Genomic DNA, 20453 nt, shown 5'->3' on the forward strand with positions numbered 1-20453 from the left:
AGCACCCCATAGTGTCACCACAGCGCCCCATAGCGCGCCCCATAGCACGCCCTATTAGAGCGCCCCATAGAACCCTATTCCCCATAGAGCCCCCATAGTGTCACCACAGCGCCCCATAGCGTTCAATAGTGCCCCATTGCGCCCCATAGTGCCCTATAGCATCCCCATAGCACCCATTGCACCCGATAGCGTTCCATCGTGCCCCATTGAGTCCCATTGCCCTCCATTGCGCCCCATAGCATCCCCATTGAGGCAGAGCACAGCCTGAGGGGCTGAGCACCCCACAGACCCCATAGAAGCCCCCATAGCACCCCCTTTGCCCCCTATAGCACCCCATAGAATCCACACTGTAGCAGTGGGGCAGTCAGGGAGGGCTCAGCACCCCATAACACCCCATTGTATCTCCATAGCAACCTCATCGCACCCCATAGCACCCCATAGAACCCTATAGCACCCCATTGCCCCCTATAGCACCCCATTGCCCTATAGCATTCCATAGCACCCCATTGCACCACATAGCACCCCTATTACCCTATTGCACCCCATAGCACCCTATTGCCCTATAGCATCCCATAGCACCCCATTGCACCCCATAGCACCCCTATTACACTATAGCATTCCATAGCACCCCATTGCACCCCATAGCACCCCTATTACCCTATAGCATTCCATAGCACCCCATTGCACCCCATAGCACCCCATTGCACCCCATAGCACCCTATTGCCCTACAGCATACCACAGCACCCCATTGCACCCCATAGCACCCCATTGCACACCATAGCACCCCTATTACCCTATAGCATTCCATAGCACCCATTGCACCCCATAGCACCCCTATTGGCCTTATAGCATTCCATAGCACCCCATTGCACCCCATAGCACCCCATTGCACACCATAGCACCCCTATTACCCTATAGCATTCCATAGCACCCCATTGCACCCCATAGCACCCTATTGCCCTATAGCATTCCATAGCACCCCATTGCACCCCATAGCACCCTATTGCCCTATAGCATTCCACAGCACCCCATTGCACCACATAGCACCCATATTACCCTATTGCACCCCATAGCACCCTATTGCCCTATAACATTCCATAGCACCCCATTGCACCCCATAGCACCCCTATTACCCTGTAGCATTCCATAGCACCCCATTGCACCCCATAGCACCCCTATTACCCTATAGCATTCCATAGCACCCCATTGCACCCCATAGCACCCAATTGCCCTAGAGCATTCCATAGCACCCCATTGCACCCCATAGCACCCCATTGCACCCCATAGCACCCTATTGCCCTACAGCATACCACAGCACCCCATTGCACCCCATAGCACCCCTATTGCCCTATAGCATTCCATAGCACCCCATTGCACCCCATAGCACCCCATTACCCCATTGCACCCCATAGCACCCCATTGCACCCCATAGCACCCCATTGCACCCCACAGCACCCATTGCAGCAGTGCACCCCATAGCACCCCACTACCCATAATGGTATCTCAGCCCCCCATTCCCCCCCCCTTATAGCAACCCTTACCCTATACACCCCAATAGAGGGACACCCTATAGGGGGGTGTTTTTGGGGTGCCTCTGACGTCATTTCCGGGGTGTCCCCCCCCCCACCCCAGACCTATGAGCAGCGCAAGGTGGTGGAGTTCACGTGCCACACGGCTTTCTTCGTCAGCATCGTGGTGGTGCAATGGGCAGACCTCATCATCTGCAGACCCGGCGCAACTCCGTCTTCCAGCAGGGCATGAAGTAAGGGGGGGACCCCCAAAATTCGAGGGGGGACCCCCAAAATTCGAGGGGACCCCCAAAAATTCAAGGGGACCCCAAAAAGTTTGGGGGGGGAGGGAAAAAACCCGAGGGAAATAGCATCCTGTATCCCTGAGCATCCTATGGGGTGGTGGTACCCAAGGAGGGAGCGGCATCCTGCATCCCTGAGCATCCTATGGGGTGGTGGTACCCAAGGAGAGAGCAGCATCCTGTGCCCCATAGCATCCTATGGGGTTGTGGTACCCAAGGGGGGAGCGGCATCCTGCATCCCTGAGCATCCTATGGGGTGGTGGTACCCAAGGAGAGAGCAGCATCCTGTGCCCCATAGCATCCTATGGGGTTGTGGTACCCAAGGAGGAAGCGGCATCCTGTGCCCCATAGCATCCTATGGGGTTGTGGTACCCAAGGAGAGAGCAGCATCCTGTGCCCCATAGCATCCTAGGGGGTTGTGGTACCCAAGGAAAGAGCAGCATCCTGTGCCCCATAGCATCCTATGGGGTGGTGGTACCCAAGGAGGGAGCAGCATCCTGTGCCCCATAGCATCCTATGGGGTTGTGGTACCCTAGGAAGGAGCAGCATCCTGTGCCCCATAGCATCCTATGGGGTGGTGGTACCCAAGGAGAGAGCAGCATCCTCTGCCCCATAGCATCCTATGGGGTGGTGGTACCCAAGGGGGAAGCAGCATCCTGTGCCCCATAGCATCCTATGGGGTGGTGGTACCCAAGGAGAGAGCAGCATCCTGCATCCCAGAGCATCCTATGGGGTTGTGGTACCCAAGGAGGGAGCGGCATCCTGTGCCCCATAGCATCCTATGGGGTTGTGGTACCCAAGGAGGGAGCAGCATCCTGTGCCCCATAGCATCCTATGGGGTGGTGGTACCCAAGGAAAGAGCAGCATCCTGTGCCCCATAGCATCCTATGGGGTTGTGGTACCCAAGATAGGAGCGGCATCCTGTGCCCCATAACATCCTATGGGGTTGTGGTACCCAAGGGGGAAGCAGCATCCTGTGCCCCATAGCATCCTATGGGGTGGTGGTACCCAAGGGGGACGCAGCATCCTGTGCCCCATAGCATCCTATGGGGTGGTGGTACCCAAGGAGAGAGCAGCATCCTCTGCCCCATAGCATCCTATGGGGTGGTGGTACCCAAGGAGAGAGCAGCATCCTGTGCCCCATAGCATCCTATGGGGTTGTGGTACCCAAGGGGGAAGCAGCATCCTGTGCCCCATAGCATCTTTATGGGGTTGTGGTACCCAAGGGGGAGCGGCATCCTGCATCTCTGAGCATCCTATGGGGTGGTGGTACCCAAGGGAGGGAGCAGCATCCTGTCCCCATAGCATCCTATGGGGTGGTGGTACCCAAGGAGGGAGCAGCATCCTGTGCCCCATAGCATCCTATGGGGTTGTGGTACCCAAGGAGGGAGCAGCATCCTGTGCCCCATAGCATCCTATGGGGTGGTGGTACCCAAGGGGGAAGCAGCATCCTGTGCCCCATAGGATCCTATGGGGTTGTGGTACCCAAGGAGAGAGCAGCATCCTGTGCCCCATAGCATCCTATGGGGTGGTGGTACCCACGGAAGGAGCAGCATCCTGTGCCCCATAGCATCCTATGGGGTTGTGGTACCCAAAAGAGGGAGCAGCATCCTGTGCCCCATAGCATCCTATGGGGTTGTGGTACCCAAGGAGAGAGCAGCATCCTGTGCCCCATAGCATCCTATGGGGTTGTGGTACCCAAGGAGAGAGCAGCATCCTGTGCCCCATAGCATCCTATGGGGTTGTGGTACCCAAGGAAAGAGCGGCATCCTGTGCCCCATAGCATCCTATGGGGTGGTGGTACCCAAGGAGGGAGCAGCATCCTGTGCCCCATAGCATCCTATGGGGTTGTGGTACCCTAGGAAGGAGCAGCATCCTGTGCCCCATAGCATCCTATGGGGTGGTGGTACCCAAGGAGAGAGCAGCATCCTCTGCCCCATAGCATCCTATGGGGTGGTGGTACCCAAGGGGGAAGCAGCATCCTGTGCCCCATAGCATCCTATGGGGTGGTGGTACCCAAGGAAAGAGCAGCATCCTGTGCCCCATAGCATCCTATGGGGTTGTGGTACCCAAGGAAAGAGCAGCATCCTGTGCCCCATAGCATCCTATGGGGTTGTGGTACCCAAGGAGGGAGCAGCATCCTGTGCCCCATAGCATCCTATGGGGTGGTGGTACCCAAGGAAAGAGCAGCATCCTGTGCCCCATAGGATCCTATGGGGTTGTGGTACCCAAGATAGGAGCGGCATCCTGTGCCCCATAACATCCTATGGGGTGGTGGTACCCAAGGGGGAAGCAGCATCCTGTGCCCCATAGCATCCTATGGGGTGGTGGTACCCAAGGGGGACGCAGCATCCTGTGCCCCATAGCATACTATGGGGTGGTGGTACCCAAGGAGAGAGCAGCATCCTGTGCCCCATAGCATCCTATGGGGTTGTGGTACCCAAGGGGGAAGCAGCATCCTGTGCCCCATAGCATCCTATGGGGTTGTGGTACCCAAGGGGGGAGCGGCATCCTGCATCTCTGAGCATCCTATGGGGTTGTGGTACCCAAGGGGGGAGCAGCATCCTGTGCCCCATAGCATCCTATGGGGTGGTGGTACCCAAGGGGGAAGCAGCATCCTGCGCCCCATAGCATCCTATGGGGTTGTGGTACCCAAGGAGAGAGCAGCATCCTGTGCCCCATAGCATCCTATGGGGTTGTGGTACCCAAGGAGGGGAGCAGCATCCTGTGCCCCATAGGATCCTATGGGGTGGTGGCACCCAAGGAGGGAGCAGCATCCTGTGCCCCATAGCATCCTATGGGGTTGTGGTACCCAAGGGGGGAGCAGCATCCTGTGCCCCATAGCATCCTATGGGGTTGTGGTACCCAAGGAGAGAGCAGCATCCTGTGCCCCATAGCATCCTATGGGGTGGTGGTACCCAAGGAGGGAGCAGCATCCTCTGCCCCATAGCATCCTATGGGGTTGTGGTAACCAAGGAGAGAGCAGCATCCTGTGCGCCATAGGATCCTATGGGGTGGTGGTACCCAAGGAAGGAGCAGCATCCTGTGCCCCATAGGATCCTATGGGGTTGTGGTACCCAAGGAGGGAGCAGCATCCTCTGCCCCATAGCATCCTATGGGGTGGTGGTACCCAAGGAGAGAGCAGCATCCTGTGCCCCATAGGATCCTATGGGGTGGTGGTACCCAAGGAAGGAGCAGCATCCTGTGCCCCATAGCATCCTATGGGGTGGTGGTACCAAAGGGGGAAGCAGCATCCTGTGCCCCATAGCAACCTATGGGGTGGTGGTACCCAAGGGGGAAGCAGCATCCTGTGCCCCATAGCATCCTATGGGGTTGTGGTACCCAAGGAAGGAGCAGCATCCTGCATCCCAGAGCATCCTATGGGGTTGTGGTACCCAAGGAGAGAGCAGCATCCTGTGCCCCATAGCATCCTATGGGGTGGTGGTACCCAAGGGGGGAGCAGCATCCTGCATCCCAGAGCATCCTATGGGGTGGTGGTACCCAAGGAGAGAGCAGCATCCTGTGCCCCATAGCATCCTATGGGGTGGTGGTACCCAAGGAGAGAGCAGCATCCTGTGCCCCATAGCATCCTATGGGGTTGTGGTACCCAAGGAGAGAGCAGCATCCTGTGCCCCATAGCATCCTATGGGGTGGTGGTACCCAAGGAGGGAGCAGCATCCTGTGCCCCATAGCATCCTATGGGGTGGTGGTACCCAAGGAAGGAGCAGCATCCTCTGCCCCATAGCATCCTATGGGGTTGTGGTACCCAAGGAGAGAGCAGCATCCTGTGCCCCATAGCATCCTATGGGGTTGTGGTACCCAAGGAGAGAGCAGCATCCTGTGCCCCATAGCATCCTATGGGGTGGTGGTACCCAAGGAGGGAGCAGCATCCTGCATCCCAGAGCATCCTATGGGTTCTGGTACCCAAGGAGGGAGCAGCATCCTGTACCCCATAGCATCCTATGGGGTTGTGGTACCCAAGGAGAGAGCAGCATCCTGTGCCCCACAGCATCCTATGGGGTTGTGTTACCCAAGGAAGGAGCAGCATCCTGTGCCCCATAGCATCCTATGGGGTTGTGGTACCCAAGGAGGAAGCGGCATCCTGTGCCCCATAGAATCCTATGGGGTTGTGGTACCCAAGGAGAGAGCAGCATCCTCTGCCCCATAGCATCCTATGGGGTTGTGGTACCCAAGGAAGCAGCAGCATCCTGTGCCCCATAGCATCCTATGGGGTGGTGGTACCCAAGGAGAGAGCAGCATCCTGTGCCCCATAGCATCCTATGGGGTTGTGGTACCCAAGGAAGGAGCAGCATCCTGTGCCCCATAGCATCCTATGGGGTTGTGGTACCCAAGGGGGAAGCAGCATCCTGCGCCCCATAGCATCCTATGGGGTTGTGGTACCCAAGGAAGGAGCAGCATCCTGTGCCCCATAGCATCCTATGGGGTTGTGGTACCTAAGGAAAGAGCAGCATCCTGTGCCCCATAGCATCCTATGGGGTGGTGGTACCCAAGGAGGGAGCAGCATCCTGTGCCCCATAGCATCCTATGGGGTTGTGGTACCCAAGGAAGCAGCAACATGCTGTGCCCCATAGGATCCTATGGGGTGGTGGTACCCAAGGAGAGAGCAGCATCCTCTGCCCCATAGCATCCTATGGGGTTGTGGTACCCAAGGAGGGAGCAGCATCCTGTTCCCCATAGGATCCTATGGGGTTGTGGTACCCAAGGAGGGAGCAGCATCCTGTGCCCCATAGCATCCTATGGGGTGGTGGTACCCAAGGGGGAAGCAGCATCCTGTGCCCCATAGCATCCTATGGGGTGGTGGTACCCAAGGAGGGAGCAGCATCCTGTTCCCCATAGGATCCTATGGGGTTGTGGTACCCAAGGAGGGAGCAGCATCCTGTGCCCCATAGCATCCTATGGGGTGGTGGTACCCAAGGGGGGAGCAGCATCCTGCATCCCAGAGCATCCTATGGGGTGGTGGTACCCAAGGAGAGAGCAGCATCCTGTGCCCCATAGCATCCTATGGGGTTGTACCCAAGGAGAGAGCAGCATCCTGTGCCCCATAGCATCCTATGGGGTGGTGGTACCCAAGGAGAGAGCAGCATCCTGTGCCCCATAGCATCCTATGGGGTTGTACCCAAGGAGAGAGCAGCATCCTGTGCCCCATAGCATCCTATGGGGTGGTGGTACCCAAGGAGAGAGCAGCATCCTGTGCCCCATAGCATCCTATGGGGTTGTGGTACCCAAGGAGGGAGCGGCATCCTGTGCCCCCTAGCATCCTATGGGGTTGTGGTACCCAAGGGGGAAGCAGCATCCTGTTCCCCATAGGATCCTATGGGGTTGTGGTACCCAAGGGGGAAGCAGCATCCTGTGCCCCATAGCATCCTATGGGGTTGTGGTACCCAAGGAGGGAGCAGCATCCTGTTCCCCATAGGATCCTATGGGGTTGTGGTACCCAAGGAGAGAGCAGCATCCTGTGCCCCATAGCATCCTATGGGGTTGTGGTACCCAAGGAGGGAGCAGCATCCTGTGCCCCATAGCATCCTGTGGGGTTGTGGTACCCAAGGAGAGAGCAGCATCCTGTGCCCCATAGCATCCTATGGGGTGGTGGTACCCAAAGAGGGAGCAGCATCCTGTGCCCCATAGCATCCTATGGGGTGGTGGTACCCAAGGAGAGAGCAGCATCCTGTGCCCCATAGCATCCTATGGGGTTGTGGTACCCAAGGAAGGAGCGGCATCCTGTGCCCCATAGCATCCTATGGGGTTGTGGTACCCAAGGAGGGAGCAGCATCCTGTGCCCCATAGCATCCTATGGGGTTGTGGTACCCAAGGAGGGAGCAGCATCCTCTGCCCCATAGCATCCTATGGGGTTGTTGTACCCAAGGAAGGAGCAGCATCCTGTGCCCCATAGCATCCTATGGGGTTGTGGTACCCAAGGAGGGAGCAGCATCCTGTGCCCCATAGCATCCTATGGGGTGGTGGTACCCAAGGGGGAAGCAGCATCCTGTGCCCCATAGCATCCTATGGGGTGGTGGTACCCAAGGAAGGAGCAGCATCCTGTGCCCCATAGCATCCTATGGGGTTGTGGTACCCAAGGAGAGAGCAGCATCCTGTGCCCCATAGCATCCTATGGGGTTGTGGTACCCAAAGAGGGAGCAGCATCCTGTGCCCCATAGCATCCTATGGGGTTGTGGTACCCAAGGAAGCAGCAGCATCCTGTGCCCCATAGCATCCTATGGGGTTGTGGTACCCAAGGAGGGAGCAGCATCCTGTTCCCCATAGGATCCTATGGGGTTGTGGTACCCAAGGAGGGAGCAGCATCCTGTGCCCCATAGCATCCTATGGGGTGGTGGTACCCAAGGGGGAAGCAGCATCCTGTGCCCCATAGCATCCTATGGGGTGGTGGTACCCAAGGAGGGAGCAGCATCCTGTTCCCCATAGGATCCTATGGGGTTGTGGTACCCAAGGAGGGAGCAGCATCCTGTGCCCCATAGCATCCTATGGGGTGGTGGTACCCAAGGGGGGAGCAGCATCCTGCATCCCAGAGCATCCTATGGGGTGGTGGTACCCAAGGAGAGAGCAGCATCCTGTGCCCCATAGCATCCTATGGGGTGGTGGTACCCAAGGAGAGAGCAGCATCCTGTGCCCCATAGCATCCTATGGGGTGGTGGTACCCAAGGAGAGAGCAGCATCCTGTGCCCCATAGCATCCTATGGGGTTGTGGTACCCAAGGAGGGAGCGGCATCCTGTGCCCCATAGCATCCTATGGGGTTGTGGTACCCAAGGGGGAAGCAGCATCCTGTGCCCCATAGGATCCTATGGGGTTGTGGTACCCAAGGGGGAAGCAGCATCCTGTGCCCCATAGCATCCTATGGGGTTGTGGTACCCAAGGAAGGAGCGGCATCCTGTTCCCCATAGCATCCTATGGGGTTGTGGTACCCAAGGAGAGAGCAGCATCCTGTGCCCCATAGCATCCTATGGGGTTGTGGTACCTAAGGAAAGAGCAGCATCCTGTGCCCCATAGGATCCTATGGGGTTGTGGTACCCAAGGAGGGAGCAGCATCCTGTGCCCCATAGCATCCTATGGGGTTGTGGTACCCAAGGAGGGAGCAGCATCCTGTGCCCCATAGCATCCTATGGGGCTGTGGTACCCAAGGAAGCAGCAGCATCCTGTGCCCCATAGCATCCTATGGGGTGGTGGTACCCAAGGAGAGAGCAGCATCCTGTGCCCCATAGCATCCTATGGGGTGGTGGTACCCAAAGAGGGGGCAGCATCCTGTGCCCCATAGCATCCTATGGGGCTGTGGTACCCAAGGAGAGAGCAGCATCCTGTGCCCCATAGCATCCTATGGGGTGGTGGTACCCAAGGGGGGAGCGGCATCCTCTGCCCCATAGCATCCTATGGGGTTGTGGTACCCAAGGAGGGAGCGGCATCCTGTGCCCCATAGCATCCTATGGGGTTGTGGTACCCAAGGGGGAAGCAGCATCCTGTGCCCCATAGGATCCTATGGGGTTGTGGTACCCAAGGGGGAAGCAGCATCCTGTGCCCCATAGCATCCTATGGGGTTGTGGTACCCAAGGGGGAAGCAGCATCCTGTGCCCCATAGCATCCTATGGGGTTGTGGTACCCAAGGAAGGAGCGGCATCCTGTTCCCCATAGCATCCTATGGGGTTGTGGTACCCAAGGAGAGAGCAGCATCCTGTGCCCCATAGCATCCTATGGGGTTGTGGTACCTAAGGAAAGAGCAGCATCCTGTGCCCCATAGGATCCTATGGGGTTGTGGTACCCAAGGAGGGAGCAGCATCCTGTGCCCCATAGCATCCTATGGGGTGGTGGTACCCAAGGAGAGAGCAGCATCCTGCATCCCAGAGCATCCTATGGGGTTGTGGTACCCAAGGAGGGAGCGGCATCCTGTGCCCCATAGCATCCTATGGGGTTGTGGTACCCAAGGAGGGAGCAGCATCCTGTGCCCCATAGCATCCTATGGGGTGGTGGTACCCAAGGAAAGAGCAGCATCCTGTGCCCCATAGGATCCTATGGGGTTGTGGTACCCAAGATAGGAGCGGCATCCTGTGCCCCATAACATCCTATGGGGTTGTGGTACCCAAGGGGGAAGCAGCATCCTGTGCCCCATAGCATCCTATGGGGTGGTGGTACCCAAGGGGGGAGCGGCATCCTGCATCTCTGAGCATCCTATGGGGTGGTGGTACCCAAGGAGGGAGCAGCATCCTGTGCCCCATAGCATCCTATGGGGTTGTGGTACCCAAGGAGGGAGCAGCATCCTGTGCCCCATAGCATCCTATGGGGCTGTGGTACCCAAGGAAGCAGCAGCATCCTGTGCCCCATAGCATCCTATGGGGTGGTGGTACCCAAGGGGGGAGCAGCATCCTGTGCCCCATAGCATCCTATGGGGTGGTGGTACCCAAGGAGGGAGCAGCATCCTGTGCCCCATAGCATCCTATGGGGTGGTGGTACCCAAGGAGGGAGCAGCATCCTCTGCCCCATAGCATCCTATGGGGTGGTGGTACCCAAGGAAGCAGCAGCATCCTGTGCCCCATAGCATCCTATGGGGTTGTGGTACCCAAGGAGAGAGCAGCATCCTGTGCCCCATAGCATCCTATGGGGTTGTGGTACCCAAGGAAGGAGCAGCATCCTGTGCCCCATAGCATCCTATGGGGTTGTGGTACCCAAGGGGGAAGCAGCATCCTGCGCCCCATAGCATCCTATGGGGTTGTGGTACCCAAGGAAGGAGCAGCATCCTGTGCCCCATAGCATCCTATGGGGTTGTGGTACCCAAGGAGAGAGCAGCATCCTGTGCCCCATAGCATCCTATGGGGTGGTGGTACCCAAGGAGAGAGCAGCATCCTGTGCCCCATAGCATCCTATGGGGTGGTGGTACCCAAGGAGGGAGCAGCATCCTGTGCCCCATAGCATCCTATGGGGTTGTGGTACCCAAGGAGGGAGCAGCATCCTCTGCCCCATAGCATCCTATGGGGTGGTGGTACCCAAGGAGGGAGCAGCATCCTGTGCCCCATAGCATCCTATGGGGTTGTGGTACCCAAGGAAGGAGCAGCATCCTGTGCCCCATAGCATCCTATGGGGTGGTGGTACCCAAGGAGAGAGCAGCATCCTCTGCCCCATAGCATCCTATGGGGTGGTGGTACCCAAGGAAGCAGCAGCATCCCGCATCCCTGAGCATCCTTTTGCTGGTGGTACCCAAGGAAGCAGCAGCCTCCTGCATCCCTGGAGATGCTTTATGGGGGTCTCTCGATATTGGGGGGCACAGGGGGGTGTCGGAGGGGGGCCGGGGTTGGTTGTGGGGCTGTGGCTTTGGGGGTGATGCTCTTTGTGCCCCCCACTTTTTTTTTAGGAACAAGATCCTCATTTTTGGGCTCTTTGAGGAGACGGCATTGGCCGCTTTCCTCTCCTATTGCCCTGGCATGGACGTGGCTCTGCGCATGTACCCCCTCAAGTAAGGGGGGGGACCCCACTTTTGGGGGGCTATGGGGCATCTATGGGGTCTATGGGGGGGCTATGGGGCGTCTATGGGGGTCTATGGGGTTCTAAGGGGGGGAGCAGCATCCTTCATCCCTGAGCATCCTCTGGGTAGTGGTACCCAAGGAGGGGGGCTTGGGGGTCCTGGGAGGGGTCTATGGGGGGCTATGGGGGCGTCTATGGGGTCTATGGGGGGGCTATGGGGGTCAATGGGGCGTCTATGGGGTTCTATGGGGTCCAAAGTTGGGGAGCAGAATCCTTTGTCCCTGAGCATCCTCTGGGTAGTGGTACCCAAGGGGGAGGGTTGGGGGTCCTGGGAGGGGGTCTATGGGGGGCTATGGGGCGTCTATGGGGGTCTATGGGGTCCTAAAGGGGGGAGCAGCATCCTTCGTCCCTGAGCATCCTCTGGGTAGTGGTACCCAAGGGGGAGGGTTGGGGATCCTGGGAGGGGTCTATGGGGGGCTATGGGGCGTCTATGGGGTGTCTATAGGAGTCTATGGGCGTCTATGGGTCGTCTATGGGGTGTCTATGGGGTGTCTATAGGGGTCTATGGGGGGTCTATGGGGTTCTAAGGGGGGGGAGCAGCATCCTTTGTCCCGGAGCATCCTCTGGGTAGTGGTACCCAAGGAGGGGGGCTTGGGGGTCCTGGGAGGGGTCTATGGGGGGCTATGGGGCGTCTATGGGGGTCTATGGGGGGCTATGGGGCGTCTATGGGGTTCTATGGGGTCCTAAGGGGGGGAGCAGCATCCTTCGTCCCTGAGCATCCTCTGGGTAGTGGTACCCAAGGGGGAGGGTTGGGGGTCCTGGGAGGGGGTCTATGGGGGGCTATGGGGCGTCTATAGGGGGCTATGGGGGTCTATGGGTCGTCTATGGGGTGTCTATGGGGTGTCTATAGGGGTCTATGGGGGGTCTATGGGGTTCTAAGGGGGGGAGCAGCATCCTTCGTCCCTGAGCATCCTCTGGGTAGTGGTACCCAAGGAGGGGGGCTTGGGGGTCCTGGGAGGGGTCTATGGGGGGCTATGGGGCGTCTATGGGGTGTCTATAGGGGTCTATGGGGCGTCTGTGGGGGTCTATGGGGGTCTATGGGGGGCTATGGGGCGTCTATGGGGGTCTATGGGGTCCTAAGGGGGGGAGCAGCATCCTTCGTCCCTGAGCATCCTCTGGGTAGTGGTACCCAAGGGGGAGGGTTGGGGGTCCTGGGAGGGGGTCTATGGGGCAGCTATGGGGCGTCTATGGGGGTCTATGGGGGGGCTATGGGGGTCTATGGGTCGTCTGTGGGGTGTCTATAGGGGGCTATGGGGCGTCTATGGGGTTCTATGGGGTCCTAAGGGGGGGAGCAGCATCCTTCGTCCCTGAGCATCCTCTGGGTAGTGGTACCCAAGGAGGGGGGCTTGGGGGTCCTGGGAGGGGGTCTATGGGGGGCTATGGGGGCTATGGGGCGTCTATGGGGGTCTATAGGGGTCTATGGGGGTCAATGGGGCGTCTATGGGGTTCTATGGGGTTCTAAGGGGGGGAGCAGCATCCTTTGTCCCGGAGCATCCTCTGGGTAGTGGTACCCAAGGAGGGGGGCTTGGGGGTCCTGGGAGGGGTCTATGGGGGGCTATGGGGCGTCTATGGGGTGTCTATAGGGGTCTATGGGCGTCTATGGGTCGTCTATGGGGTGTCTATGGGGTGTCTATAGGGGTCTATGGGGGGTCTATGGGGTTCTAAGGGGGGGAGCAGCATCCTTCATCCCTGAGCATCCTCTGGGTAGTGGTACCCAAGGAGGGGGGCTTGGGGGTCCTGGGAGGGGGTCTATGGGGCGTCTATGGGGCATCTATGGGGTCTATGGGGGGCTATGGGGTGTCTATGGGGGTCTATGGGGGTCTATGGGGTGTCTATGGGGCGTCTATGGGGGTCTATGGGGTCTATGGGGGTCTATGGGGGGGCTATGGGGTGTCTATGGGGTTCTATGGGGGTCTATGGGGGTCTATGGGGTGTCTATGGGGCGTCTATGGGGGTCTATAGGGTCTATGGGGGTCTATGGGGGGGCTATGGGGTGTCTATGGGGTTCTATGGGGTCTATGGGCGTCTATGGGGTGTCTATGGGGTTCTATGGGGGTCTATGGGGGTCTATGGGGTGTCTATGGGGTTCTATGGGCGTCTATGGGGTGTCTATGGGGCGTCTATGGGGGTCTATGGGGCGTCTATGGGGTGTCTATGGGGCGTCTATGGGGGTCTATGGGTGTCTATGGGGTGTCTATGGGGCGTCTATGGGGCATCTATGGGCGTCTATGGGGTGTCTATGGGGGTCTATGGGGGTCTATGGGGGTCTATGGAGTGTCTATGGGGTGTCTATGGGGCGTCTATGGGGTGTCTATGGGTGTCTATGGGGCGTCTATGGGGTCCTAAGGGGGGGCTCCATGGGGTGTTTGGGGGTGTTCTGGGTCTTGAATGCGCTAAGGATGGGTTTGGGTGGATTTAACCGTTTTGGGGGTGATTTAACCCATTTTTGGGGTGATTTAACCGTTTTTGGGGTGATTTAACCGTTTTTGGGGTGATTTAAACGTTTTTGGGGTGATTTAACCGTTTTGGGGGTGATTTAAACGTTTTTGGGGTGATTTAACCGTTTTTGGGGTGAATTTAACCGTTTTTGGGGTGATTTAACCATTTTTGGGGTGATTTAACCGTTTTTGGGGTGAATTTAACCGTTTTTGGGGTGATTTAACCGTTTTGGGGGTGATTTAACCGTTTTTGGGGTGAATTTAAGCGTTTTGGGGGTGATTTAACCGTTTTTGGGGTGAATTTAAGCGTTTTGGGGGTGATTTAACCGTTTTTGGGGTGATTTAACCCATTTTTGGGGTGAATTTAAGCGTTTTGGGGGTGATTTAACCGTTTTTGGGGTGAATTTAAGCGTTTTGGGGGTGATTTAACCGTTTTTGGGGTGATTTAACCCATTTTTGGGGTGATTTAACCCATTTTTGGGGTGATTTAATCGTTTTTGGGGTGATTTAACCATTTTTGGGGTGAATTTAACCGGTTTTGGGGTGATTTAACCATTTTTGGGGTGATTTAACCCATTTTTGGGGTGGATTTAACTCATTTTTGGGGTGATTTAACCGTTTTGGGGGTGAATTTAAGCGTTTTGGGGGAGATTTAACCATTTTTGGGGTGAATTTAACCGGTTTTGGGGTGAATTTAAGCGTTTTTGGGGTGATTTAACCGTTTTTGGGGTGAATTTAAGCGTTTTTGGGGTGATTTAACCGTTTTTGGGGTGAATTTAACCGTTTTTGGGGTGAATTTAAGCGTTTTTGGGGTGATTTAACCGTTTTTGGGGTGAATTTAACCGTTTTTGGGGTGAATTTAAGCATTTTTGGGGTGATTTAACCGTTTTTGGGGTGAATTTAACCGGTTTTGGGGTGAATTTAACCGTTTTTGGGGTGAATTTAAGCGTTTTTGGGGTGATTTAACCGTTTTTGGGGTGAATTTAACCGTTTTTGGGGTGATTTAACCGTTTTTGGGGTGATTTAACCATGTTTTCTATCCCCCCCCAGGCCGAGCTGGTGGTTCTGCGCCTTCCCCTACAGCTTCCTCATCTTTGTCTATGATGAGATCCGCAAGCTCATCCTCCGCCGCAACCCCGGAGGTGGGAATGGGGGTCTATGGGGGGCTATGGGGGGCTATGGGGCGTCTATGGGGGTCTATGGGGTCCTAAGGGGGGTCCAAAGGGGGGAGCAGCATCCTTCATCCCTGAGCATCCTCTGGGTAGTGGTACCCAAGGAGGGGGGCTGGGGGGGCTATGGGGGTCTATGGGGGTCTATAGGGGGCTAAGGGGTGTCTAGGGTGGGGCTATGGGGGGCTATGGGGGGCTATGGGGGGTCTATGTGGGTCTATGGGGGGCTATGGGGGTCTATGGGGGGCTATGGGGGTCTTTGGGGGGTCGATGGGGGGTCTATGGGGTCCTAAGGGGGGCCTAAGGGGCATAGGGGGAGTCTTGGGGGTTCTATGGGGGTCTATAGGGGTCTATGGGGGTCTATGGGGGTCTATGGGGGGTCTATGGGGGTCTATGGGGCTCTATGGGGGGTCTATGGGGGTCTATGGGGTCCTATGGGTGTCTATGGGGCTTTTAGGGGTGCCTTGAACCCCCCCTCACCCCCTCTCCCATCTCTCCTACAGGTTGGGTCGAGAAAGAAACCTACTACTGAGCCCCCCCCAACCCAGAACCCCCAAAACACCCAAAAACACCCCAAAAAACACCCAAAAAACCCAAAAACACCCAAAAACACCCCAAAAACACCCCAAAAACAACCCAAAAAACACCCAAAAACACCCCAAAAACACCCAAAAAACGCTTTTTTCCCCCCAAAAAACACCCAAGGGGGGGGCACATCCCCCCTTTAACCCCCACCCCCTTTAAGCCCCACCCCCTTTAAGCCCCGCCCCCCTTTAAGCCCCTCCCCTTTTAAGCCCAGCCCCCCCATTCTGCCCCGCCCCCATTGAGCTCTATGGGGAGGGGGGAGGGGCGCTTCGCCTTATGGGGGGGAGGGGTTGGAAGGGGAGGGGGGGTGGGGGAGGGGTTTTTGGGGGGGTCCCCGCCCCTCCCCCTCCCCCTCCCCCTCCCCCCCCCAAAAAAAACGGTTTAAAAAAAAAAAAATTTTTGTCGTCGTGAGAAAAAAAAAATAAAAAAAAATTTCAAAAAAAAAATTAAAAAAAAATTTCAAAAAAAATTTCAAAAAAAATTTCAAAAAAAAAAAAAAAAATTCCCGGGAAAAAAAGGAGGAAAAATGAAAAAAAATTGAAAAAAAATTAAAAAGGGGGGGGGAGGGGGGGGGAAATGGGGAAAAAACAAAAAAAAAATTAAAAGTGAAAGTGATGACGTCAGCAGGTGAACGTGAATGGGGGGAGGGGAGAACGGGGCTGAAGGCGGGGGGGGTAAAAAGGGGGGGGTGGGGGGGGTGGGGGGGTTTTGGGGTGGTTTTGGGGTGGTTTTGGGGTGGTTTTGGGGGGATTTTGGGGGGGGTTTGGGGTGATTTTGGGGTGATTTTGGGGGGGTTTTGGGGTGGTTTTGGGGTGGTTTTGGGGGGATTTTGGGGGGGTTTGGGGTGATTTTGGGGTGGTTTTGGGGTGGTTTTGGGGTCTTTTGACCTGATTCGGGGGTGATTTTGGGGGTTAATTTGGGGTGGTTTTGGGGTGTTTTAGGGCTGATTTTGGGGTGATTTTGGGGGGGTTTTGGGGTGATTTTGGGGTGATTTTGGGGTGATTTTGGGGGGGTTTTGGGGTGGTTTTGGGGTGGTTTTGGGGTGTTTTAGGGGTCTTTTGACCTGATTCGGGGGTGATTTTGGGGGTTAATTTGGGGTGATTTGGGGCTCTTTCGGGGCTGATTTTGGGGTGATTTTGGGGTGTTTTGGGGCTGCTTTTTGGGGGATTTGGAGGCTTTGGGGGAGGTTTTTTAGGGTTTATTTGGGGTGTTTCAGGGTGATTTGGGGGTGATTTTGGGTGATTTTGGGGTGGTTTTGGGTGTTTCATGGGGATTTTGGGGTATTTGGGGCAGGTTTGGGGTGTTTTAAGGCGGTTTTTGGGTGATTTGGGTTGATTTTGGGGTGGTTTGGGGTGATTTTGGGCCAGATTGGGGTGATTTTGGGCAGCTTTGGGGTGATTTTGGGGTGGTTTTGGGGTGGTTTTGGGGTGAATTGGGGCAGGTTTGGGGTGTTTCAGGGTGATTTTGGGGTCATTTTGGGTGATTTTGGGATGTTTCAGGGTGGTTTTGGGGCTCCCGCACGCCTGACCCATAGATCCTGACCCATAGATCCTGACCCATAGAGCTGACCCATAGAGCCTGACACATAGAGCCTGACCCATAGAGCTGACCCATAGAGCCTGACACATAGAGCCTGACACATAGAGCCTGACCCATAGCGCCTGACCCATAGATCCTGACCCATAGAGCTGACCCATAGATCCTGACCCACAGATCCTGACCCATAGAGCCTGACCCATAGAGCCTGACCCATAGATCCTGACCCACAGATCCTGACCCACAGATCCTGACCCATAGAGCCTGACCCATAGAGCTGACCCATAGATCCTGACCCATAGAGCCTGACCCATAGAGCTGACCCATAGAGCCTGACCCATAGAGCTGACCCATAGAGCCTGACCCATAGAGCCTGACCCATAGAGCTGACCCATAGAGCCTGACCCATAGATCCTGACCCATAGAGCCTGACCCATAGAGCTGACCCATAGAGCCTGACCCATAGAGCCTGACCCATAGAGCTGACCCATAGAGCCTGACCCACAGATCCTGACCCATAGAGCCTGACCCATAGAGCCTGACCCATAGAGCTGACCCATAGAGCCTGACCCATAGAGCCTGACCCATAGATCCTGACCCATAGAGCTGACCCATAGATCATGACCCATAGAGCTGACCCATGGGGCTGACCCATAGAGCCTGACCCATAGAGCTGACCCATAGAGCCTGACCCATAGATCCTGACCCATAGATCCTGACCCATAGATCCTGACCCATAGAGCTGACCCATAGAGCCTGACACATAGAGCTGACCCATAGAGCCTGACCCATAGAGCCTGACCCATAGAGCTGACCCATAGAGCCTGACCCATAGATCCTGACCCATAGATCCTGACCCATAGAGCCTGACCCATAGATCCTGACCCATAGAACTGACCCATAGATCCTGACCCATAGAGCCTGACCCATAGAGCCTGACCCATAGAGCTGACCCATAGAGCCTGACCCATAGAGCTGACCCATAGATCATGACCCATAGAGCTGACCCATAGATCTGACCCATAGATCCTGACCCATAGATCCTGACCCATAGAGCCTGACCCATGGGGCTGACCCATAGAGCCTGACCCATAGAGCTGACCCATAGAGCCTGACCCATAGATCCTGACCCATAGATCCTGACACATAGAGCCTGACCCATAGAGCTGACCCATAGAGCCTGACACATAGAGCTGACCCATAGAGCCTGACCCATAGAGCCTGACCCATAGAGCTGACCCATAGATCCTGACCCATAGATCCTGACCCATAGAGCTGACCCATAGAGCCTGACACATAGAGCCTGACCCATAGAGCCTGACCCATAGAGCTGACCCATAGAGCCTGACCCATAGATCCTGACCCATAGAGCCTGACCCATAGAGCTGACCCATAGATCCTGACCCATAGAGCTGACCCATAGATCCTGACCCATAGAGCTGACCCATAGAGCTGACCCATAGAGCCTGACCCATAGATCCTGACCCATAGATCCTGACCCATAGAGCTGACCCATAGAGCCTGACACATAGAGCTGACCCATAGAGCCTGACCCATAGAGCTGACCCATAGAGCCTGACCCATAGAGCCTGACCCATAGAGCCTGACCCATAGAGCTGACCCATAGATCCTGACCCATAGAGCTGACCCATAGATCCTGACCCATAGAGCCTGACCCATAGATCCTGACCCATAGAGCTGACCCATAGAGCCTGACCCATAGATCCTGACCCACAGATCCTGACCCATAGATCCTGACCCATAGAGCCTGACCCATAGAGCTGACCCATAGAGCCTGACCCATAGATCCTGACCCCATAGATCCTGACACATAGAGCCTGACCCATAGAGCTGACCCATAGAGCCTGACACATAGAGCTGACCCATAGAGCCTGACCCATAGAGCCTGACCCATAGAGCTGACCCATAGATCCTGACCCATAGATCCTGACCCATAGAGCTGACCCATAGAGCCTGACACATAGAGCTGACCCATAGAGCCTGACCCATAGAGCCTGACCCATAGAGCTGACCCATAGAGCCTGACCCATAGATCCTGACCCATAGAGCCTGACCCATAGAGCTGACCCATAGATCCTGACCCATAGAGCTGACCCATAGATCCTGACCATAGAGCTGACCCATAGAGCTGACCCATAGAGCCTGACCCAAGCTGCCTAGATCCTGACCCATAGATCCTGACCCATAGAGCTGACCCATAGAGCCTGACACATAGAGCTGACCCATAGAGCCTGACCCATAGATCCTGACCCATAGAGCCTGACCCATGGGGCTGACCCATAGAGCCTGACCCATAGAGCTGACCCATAGAGCCTGACCCATAGATCCTGACCCATAGATCCTGACACATAGAGCCTGACCCATAGAGCTGACCCATAGAGCCTGACACATAGAGCTGACCCATAGAGCCTGACCCATAGAGCCTGACCCATAGAGCTGACCCATAGATCCTGACCCATAGATCCTGACCCATAGAGCTGACCCATAGAGCCTGACACATAGAGCCTGACCCATAGAGCCTGACCCATAGAGCTGACCCATAGAGCCTGACCCATAGATCCTGACCCATAGAGCCTGACCCATAGAGCTGACCCATAGATCCTGACCCATAGAGCTGACCCATAGATCCTGACCCATAGAGCTGACCCATAGAGCTGACCCATAGAGCCTGACCCATAGATCCTGACCCATAGATCCTGACCCATAGAGCTGACCCATAGAGCCTGACACATAGAGCTGACCCATAGAGCCTGACCCATAGAGCTGACCCATAGAGCCTGACCCATAGAGCCTGACCCATAGAGCCTGACCCATAGAGCTGACCCATAGATCCTGACCCATAGAGCTGACCCATAGATCCTGACCCATAGAGCCTGACCCAGCTGCCCTAGATCCTGACCCATAGAGCCTGACCCATAGAGCCTGACCCATAGATCCTGACCCACAGATCCTGACCCATAGATCCTGACCCATAGAGCCTGACCCATAGAGCTGACCCATAGAGCCTGACCCATAGATCCTGACCCATAGATCCTGACACATAGAGCCTGACCCATAGAGCCTGACCCATTGTTGACCCATAGAGCCTGACACATAGAGCTGACCCATAGAGGCCTGACCCATTGGGTTGACCCATAGAGCTGACCCATAGAGCTGACCCATAGATCCTGACCCATAGAGCCTGACCCATAGATCCTGACCCATAGAGCTGACCCATAGATCCTGACCCATAGAGCCTGACCCATAGAGCTGACCCATAGATCATGACCCATAGAGCTGACCCATAGATCTGACCCATAGATCCTGACCCATAGATCCTGACCCATAGAGCCTGACCCATGAGGCTGACCCA

The 20453-nt window shown here is 56.2% G+C and overlaps 1 protein-coding gene across 1 annotated transcript in view; it reads left to right on the forward strand.

The window, feature by feature from the left end:
• The window catches only part of LOC133264052 (sodium/potassium-transporting ATPase subunit alpha-3-like), a 58572-nt gene extending 43033 nt beyond the window's left edge, over positions 1-15539 (forward strand). Inside the window, 5 exon segments of the mRNA XM_061443954.1 lie at positions 1634-1721; positions 1724-1763; positions 11183-11284; positions 14841-14932; positions 15463-15539. Of these exon segments, the coding sequence (XP_061299938.1) occupies positions 1634-1721; positions 1724-1763; positions 11183-11284; positions 14841-14932; positions 15463-15491 (351 nt within the window). The 3' untranslated portion in view covers positions 15492-15539.
• The last annotated feature ends 4914 nt before the right edge of the window (positions 15540-20453 follow it).

The sequence above is a fragment of the Pezoporus flaviventris genome, unplaced genomic scaffold (assembly GCF_033815535.1).
Source record: "Pezoporus flaviventris isolate CSIRO_AGI_PZ_B2104156 unplaced genomic scaffold, CSIRO_AGI_Pfla_v1 ptg000580l, whole genome shotgun sequence".
NCBI lineage: Eukaryota > Metazoa > Chordata > Aves > Psittaciformes > Psittacidae > Pezoporus > Pezoporus flaviventris.